Genomic DNA, 11850 nt, shown 5'->3' with positions numbered 1-11850 from the left:
GCCGAGTCCCCCAGGAAACCAGTCGGCCTCTCCAGGGCAGACCAGCCCCTGGGGACACTGGCCAACGGCCCTGCCCTCGCTGCTGGTTTGCCAGATGACCCAAGGCAGATTATTCTGGAGCAACTTAGCAAAAAGATGTCCTTGTTAATGCAGTGGAACAGCCCCTGGAATGAAGAAGACCCAGTCTTTCCCATCCTTTTCCTGCATACATTCCCAGAGCTTTAATTCAGCAGGCATTTACCAGGCACCCACTTGAGGCGGGGAGTGGGGGCAGGGGGGTGGGTACCAAAATGAAAACAGGGGTCTGGCCAGGTGCTCTCTGTCTGGTGAGGAATTGCTTCTGAGCCCTCGGGACACAGAAGGTCAGGCTTCAGCTACTGGTTCTGTTTACTAAACTTTCATCTCGATGTTGCATGGACAGGGACCTTAGGTGTCAGGCTGGGTGAGGAGTGTGACGCTAGCTTGATTCTCCTCCTTTCAGGCTGTCATTGCTGTGGGCACTCAGACCCCCTGGTTCCAGCTGGAGCTCCAGCTTTTGGCTGGAGGTCAGATCTTTTCTGCGCTTCACCCACTCTGGCCCCCCTATCAGTGGCCCCCTCCTAGTCTTGCCTCCCGATTCTCTCCCGTTTTGACCAGCTTGGTTCCTCAGGTGACATTAACCGCTTCTTACCCCCTCAGAGGTACAGGGCCTGGAGACCAGAGCCCTAAAGAGATGAACCCACATCCCCTCCCACGGGGTCTCTGTCTGGTTCACGATCCAAATGGGAATAGCTGTGGGGAGAAACATGATTTTGGGGACACTCTGAGCTCGCTGGCTCTCCTTCTTCTATGTTCTTAGCTGCAAAGGGCCCAGGTGCCTATGTCTTTCTGGGAGAACCAGAGAAGATTTGGATTACCTGGGGGTCTTGAACTTGGCCTTTATCTTGGCGTGTTCTGAGCAGCTGTTTGTATTCATAACAGGTGCTGTCAGTCGTGACCTGACCTGAGCCAAACTGGTTCCTGTGCACCTCAGGTCCCTTTTGATAGGTCAAGGTTGGGGTAATCTGACATGTTTTCACCCAAGCTTACTGTCGGATGAATGAAAGCCATTTGGCCACCTGCACAGACTTCTATTAGACAAACATGCCAGGGCGAGCAGGCCCTAAGCAGTTCCAACCCCTGTGTACCATGAGGTCAACCTAACTCCCGCTCTGGGTCGTATTGGGTGTCCTGACTGCCATTTTGCAGACTGCCAAGATTCCAGATGCTGGGTCCCGTTAGCTTTCCTGCTGGCCTCAGGCGACCAAGAATCTTTATTGGGAATGACTGGCCACAGAGCAGTTTCTGGATCAAGCTATGGTTCCATCCCTAAGGTACAGTACAGACTATTGTCTGGCCAGGGTTCTTGTAACCTGTTCAACCATGGGAGTAGGGGAGTGGAGAGTATCTCTAAAATATTTTAGTCCATCTTTTAAAAATTTTGCTCGAGAGCTTATTTTATTTTTATATTTTTAAGTTTATTTATTTTGAGAGAGAGAGAGAGAGTGCACACGTGAGGGGGGGAGGTAGAGAGAGGGGAGAGAGAGAGAGAGAGAGAGAGAGAATGAGAATTCCAAACAGGCTCCATACTGTCAGAGCAGAGCCCAACTCAGGACTTGATCTCATGAACACTGAGATCATGACCTGAACCGAGATCAAGAGTTGGATGCTTGGGGTGCCTGGGTGGCTCAGTCGGTTGAGCGTCTGACTTCAGCTCAGGTCACGATCTCGCGGTCCGTGAGTTCGAGCTCCGCGTCAGGCTCTGGGCTGATGGCTCAGAGCCTGGAGCCTGCTTCCGATTCTGTGTCTCCCTCTCTCTCTGCCCCTCCCCCGTTCATGCTCTGTCTCTCTCTGTCTCAAAATAAATAAATGTTAAAAATTTTTTTTTTTTAATTAAAAAAAAAAAAGAGTTGGATGCTTAATGGACTGAGCCACCCAGGTGCCCCACTGAGAGCTTATTTTAAAGTAAATGACAGGTATCCTGGCATTATTCCACATTTCTATAATGCTCAGCAGATGACAAACCCCTAATTCGAAAAGGGTTGGGGGTTTTCTTTTTCTCTTCTTTCTTTCTTTTAGGGGGAGGAGAACTTAAGAGGTTTTAGTTCATGTGCTCAAGCCTTGGTTCAAATTCCGGCTCTGACAATTCCTAGGTGAGTGACCTTGGCCAAGTTACCTCACTTCCCTGTGCCTCAGTTTCCTGGTCTGTAAGTTGAGATTAATGACAGTGCCTACTTCCTAACACCGTTGTGTTGACTGAAAGAGATAATAAACACATATAAAACGCATAGCATGTTCAAAGAGCTCCTGGCAGGGAGGAGGTGCTGAATAAGGAGAAACACACCCAGTTCTCCATCCAAGACCCGGGGTCTGTCTTGTCCTGCTCTCTCGCCATCTCCCCTGGGTCTCCCCATTGCACCCCGAGATTTAGGCTGTGTTGGCTGTCATTTCTCTGTCTTTGCATTTGATGTTTCTTGTTCCTGGCCCATCCTCCCTGTTGCCCTCTGCCTTACATTTTTGGCCAGCTCCTGTTCAAAGAGCACAGAGTGGGAGTGGCAGAGGACAAGCTTTACTTGTTGCGACCTTTGCTTTTTTATTTTTAAGTGTTTACTTACTTTTGAGAGAGAGAAAGAGAGAAAGAGCACGCGCACATGGGAGAGCAGCAGAGAGAGGGAGAAAGAGAATCCCAAGCAGACTCCGTGCTGACAGGCAGAGCCCTACGTGGGGCTCGAACCCACAAACGGTGAAATCATGACGTGAGCTGAAATCAAGAGTCAGTCACTTAACCGACTGAGCCACCCAGGTGCCCCACCCTTTGTTTTTGTTGTGTTTTTGTTTGTTTGTTTGTTTGTTTTTTAATGGGATGAATTTCCCAGATTTGCAAATCTGGACATTTCTCATAAAATCCAGAATTTCAAAATTATGTAGAAAATCAGAACGCTTGGCAATGTTGGGTCCCATATTTCTGCATGGCAACCAGGGACTGAAGCTTAGGAGGGCTCCTCTTGATGGGGTGTGCTTGCTCTGGTTTGCCACAGACTCTACCACTCCTTATTGTCCCATAATAGCTTTTTTGCCCATGTACACTCTTCACCGGGTCCTTGTGGGTATTTGAGTTGGGGGCCCCTACTTTAAGGCCCCGGCAAGGTTTTCTGACCAACCCTCCCTTGAGACAAGGGATTCTTGTTTGGTAAGCCCTTTGTTTTGGATGAGGCCAAGACTTATCTCCTGATTTTGTCTTGTTTTATCCCTGCCCAACCTGAGATCGACTCCTCCAGTCTTGGGGGGCACAGTTTTAAATCGTATCTTATGCATCCTTCTCTCCTTCTCTCTTCCCTGCCCAGAGGTCCTGGAAGGGCAAGCAGACAGGGCAAAGTGCATTTGTATGGGACTGTGCCCACAGCATCCCCTCAGTGACCGCCCCTTTCTCTGCCTCCCTCTCTGGCTGCACGGTCTAATAGAGACCTGGTCCCCAAAGGGCAGGAAGAACCTGAACACTGAATGTACCTGGGTTCTTCTTTTCCCTCGCCCACGAGTTCGTTCATTGTACATTGCTTCTCTCAACAATCATTTAATGATCACTTACTACATGGCAGGAGCTGCGGGTGCTTGGAGACGAAGAAGAAAAGCGAACAATGGAACTGTAACAAAATTCATCTTGTGACTTTGAGTAAGACATTTACCTTGTTAGGCCTCAGTTTTCCCACAGATTTAACAACTTGATTTCATGACTTTTGTCTGAGGTTTCTTCCTTCCGGGACTTTGTCCTCCACCCTCTAAAACTTCCAATGCCATCTGCAAACGGCAGTCTGCTAACAGATTATGAATTCTAGAGAAATCCCCTTAACCGTGTCTGTAAAACAACAAAAGTTCCCAGAGGGAGGGTCAAAGTGGAGGTGTGAAGGAGGATGACCGTGGAGTGAAGTCTGGTCTGGGTGGGGGCTGGGAGGGCAGGAGGGGAGGGTGGGGGCCAGACCTGCCTGCCAGGAGGGCTTGCCAGATGCTCAGAGCATCCTGCGAAATCTCACACCCTCCTTGCCCGCCCCCACCCCCCCCTTCCTGGCTCCAGCTCCAGCTGGATTTCAATCTGCATAATTTGTCCCATTTAGAGGGGAGGGGAGGGGGTGAGAGTAGGAAGGTGGGGAGGGTTGGGGAGGGGGTGCTCCAAAGGCCAGAGGAAACCAGGGACTAGAGGCTGGGGAGAAGGTGGGTGGTAGCCAGAGTGTGGAGGCGGGGCTTGGGAGGAGAGCAGGCTGCAAACCTCAGATAACATTCTGCCCAGCTCAGCTCGGCAGGGCTCAATTTGGTCCACTTGCCCGGGGACAAGAGGAAAAAAAAAAAAAAAAAAAAAAAAAAGTGGGCTGTAACTTAAAGATCTTAAGACTCCCAAGTGAGGGGTGGGTCTGGAGGTGGGTGGGAGGAGGGAGTGACCAGACAAGGAGGAGACAGAGACTCAGGAGGGCGCAAGGAAGCCTCTTAGCTGAGGCTGGGGCTAGGCGAGGAGAGGGCGGAGGGACGTCTGCAGGGGCAGGCACCCTCCAGAATCCGGAGGCAGCTTCTCCTGCTTGCCGGGAAGGGCTCTGGACACCCTCAGCCCCTTCTCGCCTGCCCCCTGAGGCTCGGGCCAGAAGCCCAGGGCGGCCGCCGGGGTCGGGGCCGCAGCCACGGAGCTGGTACCCGCGGGAGCCCCTGCCCCGTCTTCTCTCCGCCGCCCAGCATGGAGGAGGCCGGCGACTTTGACACCTACTACGGGGCAGACAACCAGTCTGAGTGCGAGTACACGGACTGGAAGTCCTCGGGGGCCCTCATCCCCGCCATCTACATACTGGTCTTCCTCCTGGGCACCACGGGCAACGGCCTGGTGCTCTGGACCGTGTTCCGCAGCAGCCGCGAGAAGAGGCGCTCGGCCGACATCTTCATCGCCAGCCTGGCAGTGGCCGACCTGACTTTCGTGGTGACCCTGCCGCTGTGGGCCACCTACACGTACCGGGACTACGACTGGCCCTTCGGCACCTTTGCTTGCAAGCTCAGCAGCTATCTCGTCTTCGTCAACATGTACGCCAGCGTCTTCTGCCTCACCGGGCTCAGCTTCGACCGCTACCTGGCCATCGTGAGGCCGGTGGCCAACGCTCGGCTGAGGCTGCGGGTCAGCGGCGCCGCGGCCACGGCCGTCCTGTGGGTGCTGGCCGCCCTCCTGGCCGCGCCGGTCATGGTGTTCCGCGCCACCGGGGACCTGGAGAACACCACCAGGGTGCAGTGCTACATGGACTACTCCGTGGTGGCCGCCTCCGGCTCCGAGTGGGCCTGGGAGGTGGGCCTGGGGGTCTCGTCCACCGCCGTGGGCTTCGTGGTGCCCTTCACCGTCATGCTGACCTGCTACTTCTTCATCGCCCAGACCATCGCCGGCCACTTCCGCAAGGAGCGCGTCGAGGGCCTGCGGAAGCGGCGCCGGCTGCTCGGCATCATCGTGGTGCTGGTGGTGACCTTCGCCCTCTGCTGGGTGCCCTACCACCTGGTGAAGACGCTCTACACGCTGGGCGGCCTGCTGCGCTGGCCCTGCGACTTCGACCTCTTCCTCATGAACGTCTTCCCCTACTGCACCTGCGTCAGCTACGTCAACAGCTGCCTCAACCCCTTTCTCTACGCCTTCTTCGACCCCCGCTTCCGCCAGGCCTGCGCCTCGGTGCTCTGCTGGGGCCAGGGCCGCTGCGGGGCTGCGGCCCACAGCGGCAGCGGGGAGAAGTCCGCCAGCTACTCCTCCGGGCACAGCCAGGGGCCCGGCCCCAACTCGGGGAAGGGCGGAGAGCAGATGCTCGAGAAGTCCATCCCCTACAGCCAAGAGACCCTGGTGGTGGACTAGGGCTGCGGTCGGAGGGGAGCCCGGTGCCCTCCGCCTGCCCGGGCCTCTGCCCCCCCTCTCTGAAAGTCAGGTAGCATGATAGCACCTTCTCCCTTGCACTTGGCCCCCTTCCCTGCCGCCCGCCTCCCTGCCCGCTCCTGTGGTCCTTCCTCCTCCAGTCTTGTTCAGATGTGTGCAGTTTAGTGGAGGGAGACGGAGCCCTGCAGACCCCTGCTCAGCCGCTCGGTGTCGGTGAGATGGACCTTGCACCAGTCTCTTGACCTCTCTGAGCCTCGGTTTCCCCATTTGTATAAAATGGGGGAAGTCACGCCGGCTCAGCTGACGTGGGTTGCCCCCACCCCTTTTCACCGCTCTCCAGCTTTTTCTTCTCCCTCCTTTCCCCCTAATTTTCTCTCCCCATGTCCCTGTCCCTGCTTCCCCTCTCTCTGCACTTTCCGTTCTGAATCCTCTCCAGCCACCTCTCTCACAGCACACCCCCTCCCTCAATCCCTCCTTCTTCCCCTTTTTACCTCCCGGGTCTGCAGGGCTCCTAAGGGTTAAGAATCCTGAAGCTTGCACACAGGTCCCCTGCTGCAGCTCTATCTGGTTCCCTGAGAGTGCAGGAGGGGGAGAGAGCAGCAGGGACTGGGACTGGAGGGCTGGTGCCAGCCAAGAGTTAACTCCAGGCTCTGCAGCTGGGAGCTCCAGAACTTTCCCCCAAACTGGATCAGTTCACTGTGATTTCGGGCCCTAGGTTATCCCAGAAGGGTGCCTCCCTTCCTGCGTCCCCCTCCCCAATGCCAACAAGATATGCTTTTTACAGATTTCCTCAGACCCTTCGCTCAGTCTCTTCATGGCAATCGGAAGGCTACCATATTTGATGCAGGGACGGCTCCCTGTTTCATTATATGAGTGGGGGAGGGGTTGGGAGGGGAACATGGAGGAAGAAGGGAGTCTGTATTTAGTCTATATGCTGCTTGGCTTCCCTCTCTGATTCCTCACCCCTCCAGCCTCCTCCAGAGTTGTGAGCTGCAGGTCTTATCCCCGTCTCCCCCCTACACCCTGTCATCCCCAGACAGGAGGCTTTTTTCTTGAGCACTGGTGCTTCTTGGTGCCAAGAGGTGTGTGTGTGTGTGCGTGTGTGTGTGTGTGTACATAGATGAAGTCATTTGTCACTTGGGTGAACTACCCCCTACTCTCTACCACACCTCCACTCTTCACACAATATCCTTGGGGGAAGAGGGACATATTGAGGCAATATAGAGTAAAAATGAGTCCACCCCCCACTGGATTTGGGGGCTCTGACGGCTGGTCCGTGCTTAAAGAGAGAAGTCTATGTTACTGCTGGGGGCCCTCTGGGGAGATCTGTCCCCAGGACAGTGGCGCCCAAGACCTGGGGAAACCCAATGTGGTGGGTCCCATTCTTCCTAGTTCCACGAGGGAAGCAGGAGGTGGTAAAGAGCTTCCCGTGGCCCCCTTTCCACACTTCCCCACCCTGCTTCGAGTTTAGCCTTTTCCCAGGTCTGTGGCCCTCTCTCTAAGGAGGCTGCCTTCTTGCCTGGGGTGAAAACAACTGGGTGGGTTTTTTTCTCACCTCACCATCTGGACAGGACCCCTCGGCAGGGCTGAGGGCATGACTTCATGGCACCCGAGAGGCCTCAAGGACAAAATTGATGGTGGGGCCTTTGTGAGCTAGGGGCAGGGGTGTGTATATTCCAGGTTTTGTTCTCAGAGGACTCCGGATGGGATGTGAAGGAAGAGATTTGTACCACGGAGGCAGGAAGAGCCCAGCTTGGTGTAAATGGAGAGCTTGACCATCCCTGGGATGGCGCCAGCCCTGGGAGCAGAGGAAGGAGGAGAAAGGAAGAGACTCCTCTCAGCTCAGTCTCCCCCTCACAGGCCAGAATCTTCCCTTCCCAGCCCAGCACTGCCCTCAAAGCATGCGGTCAAGGCTGGAGGAAGCTTCTAGAAGGGAAGCTTCCGAGACTCTCCTCGGTGACCCCAGAGACCTCTTTCCTGGAACTCATCGGTGGCCCCGGACAGAGGGTGGAGGCTACCCCATCCCCTACCAGCCCCTTCTTCTTCATAACGTCTCTGCTACTTTCTGACTTTGTTAGTCACTGAGGTTCATTAAATAAATCTGTTTTGTGTAACTCTTGTGTCCAGAGCTTCTTCTCACACAAGTGTCTTGGGATGGGGAAAGGCCCTCAGTTTGCAAATGTTGCAGTGGGAGGTGGCGTGGGCATGGCTGAGGGGGCACAGGAGGAAAGTAGGAGCTAATGGGAGTCAGGTGGGAATCTAGAAAGGGAGGCGGGGAGGTGGGAAGAGCACGGAGAGATACACGCCAGGGCAGGGCAAGGGTTGGGAGTGAGACCAGGGGAGAGCACAGGAAATAAAGCAGCTCAGTTTTTGGCTCTGAAAAGCTGTGGAGCCAATGGGCCCATACTTTGGAGTGCACAGTATTCATTCATTCACTCATTCACTCATTCATTGTTCCGTGAGCATGCATTCAATTTAGATCAGAATTTCGGGTGCTTGGTCTCCAAACAGTCACTCCGGATGTTTTCAGATACCCACTCCTGAGCGGCACCTCTGACCTACAGAATCAGGATTTCCTGGACTACCCCTCCAGAGGCTCACAACTGCTAAAAACTCCTCACATGATTTCTGGAGGAGGCCAGGTTTGGGGATGTCCGCATCCACACAGATTCTCTGGGCAAATTAAGGTGGGCACCAAAGAGCAGAGAGTCAGAGATGGATGGTCACTGATTTGGGGGAGGAAGAGTCTGAAATGCAATCCTTGGGGAGGGGGACTACTCAGTCCAGAGGTGTTCCTCATCTTCCCTGAAGATTTTGGGCACTAACAGCGTCTGCAGATGATGCAAATGTGGTCACTGCAGCAGGATGGATGGTGACGAGAGAGCCCGCGTCTGCTGTGATTTACCACTGTGTGTGTGAAGCTCTTCCAAATATTATCTCATTTAATCTGAGCCGGGCATTTTTACCTCATTTGGCTGGTAAGGAAGCCAAGACTCGGAGAGATTAGTCAGGTGCCTCGACCAAGGTTGCACAACCAGTACATGGAAGAACGAGACCGGGGAGAGCTGAACCTGACCATTTCCAAAGCCCACGCTCTCAAGCACGAAGTACAAGTGAGGCAGGGCCAGGTGGGCTGGAAGGAAAGTGAGGGCCTCAGCTGTAAGGCGCTGGCACATGTGGGGAGTGCTCACCACATAGGGACTGGTCCGGATGGGGAGGTGAGAGGAAGGGTGGGGGATGTGAGAGAGGGAGAGAGAGAGAGAGAGAGACAGAGAGACAGAGAGACCAAGAGACAGAGGCAGAGAGAGAGTGAAGGGAGAGACAGAGACAGAGCTGTGGAGAAAGAAATAAAGAGGGTGAGGAGGGGGGCGCCTGGGTGGCTCAGTCGGTTGAGCCTCCACCTTTGGCTTAGGTCATGGTCTCCCGGTTTGGGAGTTCAAGCCCCTCATCAGGCTCTGGGCTGACAGCACAGAGCCGGCTTAGGATTCTGTGTCTCCCACTCTCAGCCTCTCCCCCCTCACTTTCTCTGTCTCTCTTTCTCTTAAAAAAAATAAACTCAAAAAAAAATGTTTAGAAAACGAAAACAGTGGGTGAGGAGGGAGAGGGTTGCGGTGGGAAGGAGGAGGGAGCTGGAGGACTGGGTATCGCTTGTTTTCAGCCTTTTGAACCACACCAGGGAAAAGCTGCAGGAATTTACAACTGCTATGAGCTATTCAGGCTTTTTTTTTTTTTTTTTTTTTTACAGATGCTGGAAAAAAAAAAAAACAAAACCCAAAAACAAAACAACACAACCACCTCACCAACCCTCCAGGGAAATTTGAAATTTGAGATAAGTTATCCAAAAATTGTAAGATTGTAGAACAGTTAATAATTCATTCATCCACACATTTCTTCCTTTCTTTAGTAACTCACTCACTCATCTGGTTATTCATCCAGTCCTTATTTACCATTTTGGTGACAAGCAGCACGGTGGGCACAGGATAAATGGTGAACAGGACTCAGTGGGCTCCAGGCAGATGGAGGCAGCAGCGAGAGGGGTGATGATAATCAGCAAGCTCTAAGGAGGGAGTGTACAAGGTGTTCTGAGTGCTTAATGGAGACGGTGGAAGGAGTCTAGGCAGGGTGTCAGGGCAGACGTTAGAGACAGTGCCTTCCTTGCGAGGGCTGCTCTGGAAGGGAGGAGGGTGAGCGGTTGGTGGGGAAATTCTCCATGTAGCGGAATTATCAGAGAAGAGACAGAGAACAGCCCCTCCAAGAACTGCAAAGCAGCTCATCTACTCACCAGTGCTTTCTGCCATCTACACCAGCTCTGGGAAGGAAGCCAGGCAGAGGCCCAGAGGAAAGCTTGCCCAGGTCTCAGAGCGTGGATGACAGCAGACTGGGGCCGGGGACCACGGTGCAGGTCTCTAGACAACCTGGGGGCCAGGGATTTTTTAGGGGGTGACTTCCTGTTTCCCCCTGCCTGGGAATGAACTGTTTTCTCTTGAAGATATCTGCCAGGGTCTTAGCTTAGACAGAGGCTGGGAGCTTTGGTCCTCTCGTACTGTGCTTGTTGGAGAGAAAGATGCTAAAAGGGGCTGATGGATCCCTTGGGAAGACCACACCTGGAAGCCAGGATGACACAGCATGACCGGAGCTGGATGTGACATCTGCCTTTCTCAGCTGGTTCCACTCTGTCTGAACTCTGGGGAGTTGGAAGCTTGCAGGGCCTGAAGCAGCAGGTGCAGCCTTGTGAATTATTACCCAAATGCTTACACAGTCCCTGTGAGCAATGTTGGAGAAGATTACAAAGGGGGCTTACAATCAGGTTGACAGTCAAGGAGATTCAGAGACCTTGGGCTGACTACTTATAGTTAGACTGTGAGAGTTTAAGCAATGTTCATTGATTTATTCATTCAACAAGCTTTTGTTCAATGCCTACTATGTTCCTGCTGTCTCAGAAGGTGGGGATGCTAAGAACCTGACACCATCCCTGCCTTCATGGAGCTACATGGAGAGCTTCAACTTCCCATTGAATAGATGGGAAACTAAGGTCTTGGGAGGGAGAGGGATTTATACACAGTCAGACAGTGGGAATACGGCAGAGGTGGGACTAGAACAGGCACTTCCTGCTGTGAGGCAAGAGCTGCCACGTGAATTTTCAGGGGAGACATTCAGTTTTTGGCTCCAGGTTTAGAAAAGAGAGAAAGTCGTTTTGGGAGAATATGAAGAGTGAGTGAAGAGGGTCAGAGCAATGATGGACTGCCAGCTGGGCAGGGGGTGGGCACAAAGTGGCTTGAAGATGATTATCCATAGTTCTGTCACTACATCTTTTGCTTTAGACTTACAGAAAAAAATGCTGATTTAATACAGAGAGTTCCCATCTATTCCACATCGAGTGTCCTTTATTATTAACATCTTACATTAGCATGACCCATTTGTCTCCATTAATGACCCAGTATTGATACATGACTATTAACTAAGTCTATATTGTATTCAGACTTCTTCACTTTTTACCTAGTGTCCTTTTTCTGTCCCAGAATCCCATCCAGGATACCTCATTACGTTTAGCTATCATGTCTCCTGAAGCTCCTCTTGGCTGTGACAGTTTCTCAGACTTTGTTTTTGATCACCCTGGTAGTTTTGAGGCATACTGGTCTGGTAGTTTGCTCCATGTACTTTTTAAACAAATATATTCTTATTTCCGTATACCAGGCACATGCCAGGTGATAAAGATAGAGCAAAAAATAATGTACAAGGGATTCCTGCTCTGTTGGAGTTCAACAGTGAATAATAAATAGCATCATTGCAGGGGACACAGAGGATGCTGTGGAGACACACATCCATCTTCTGGTGTTCACCGGAGTGATCAGAGGCAGGGCTGATGCACTGGCCTAAGTCACAGGTCCATCATTGTCTCCCACCTGCAAAGCCACCCTAGGACTCATTTTCTTGCCTGAATAACTAGAAATCTG

The 11850-nt window shown here is 52.9% G+C and overlaps 1 protein-coding gene across 1 annotated transcript; it reads left to right on the top strand.

Annotated features, from left to right (window-relative positions):
* Window positions 1-4383: 4383 nt before the first annotated feature.
* Window positions 4384-8010, top strand: APLNR (apelin receptor). Its single transcript, XM_042906739.1, has one exon. It carries the CDS (start codon window positions 4736-4738, stop codon window positions 5876-5878), a length of 1143 nt encoding a protein of 380 aa, XP_042762673.1. The 5' UTR covers window positions 4384-4735; the 3' UTR covers window positions 5879-8010.
* The last annotated feature ends 3840 nt before the right edge of the window (window positions 8011-11850 follow it).

Source organism: Panthera leo, chromosome D1 (genome assembly GCF_018350215.1).
Source record: "Panthera leo isolate Ple1 chromosome D1, P.leo_Ple1_pat1.1, whole genome shotgun sequence".
Lineage (NCBI taxonomy): Eukaryota > Metazoa > Chordata > Mammalia > Carnivora > Felidae > Panthera > Panthera leo.
This window is presented reverse-complemented; position numbering and strand designations above follow the sequence as displayed.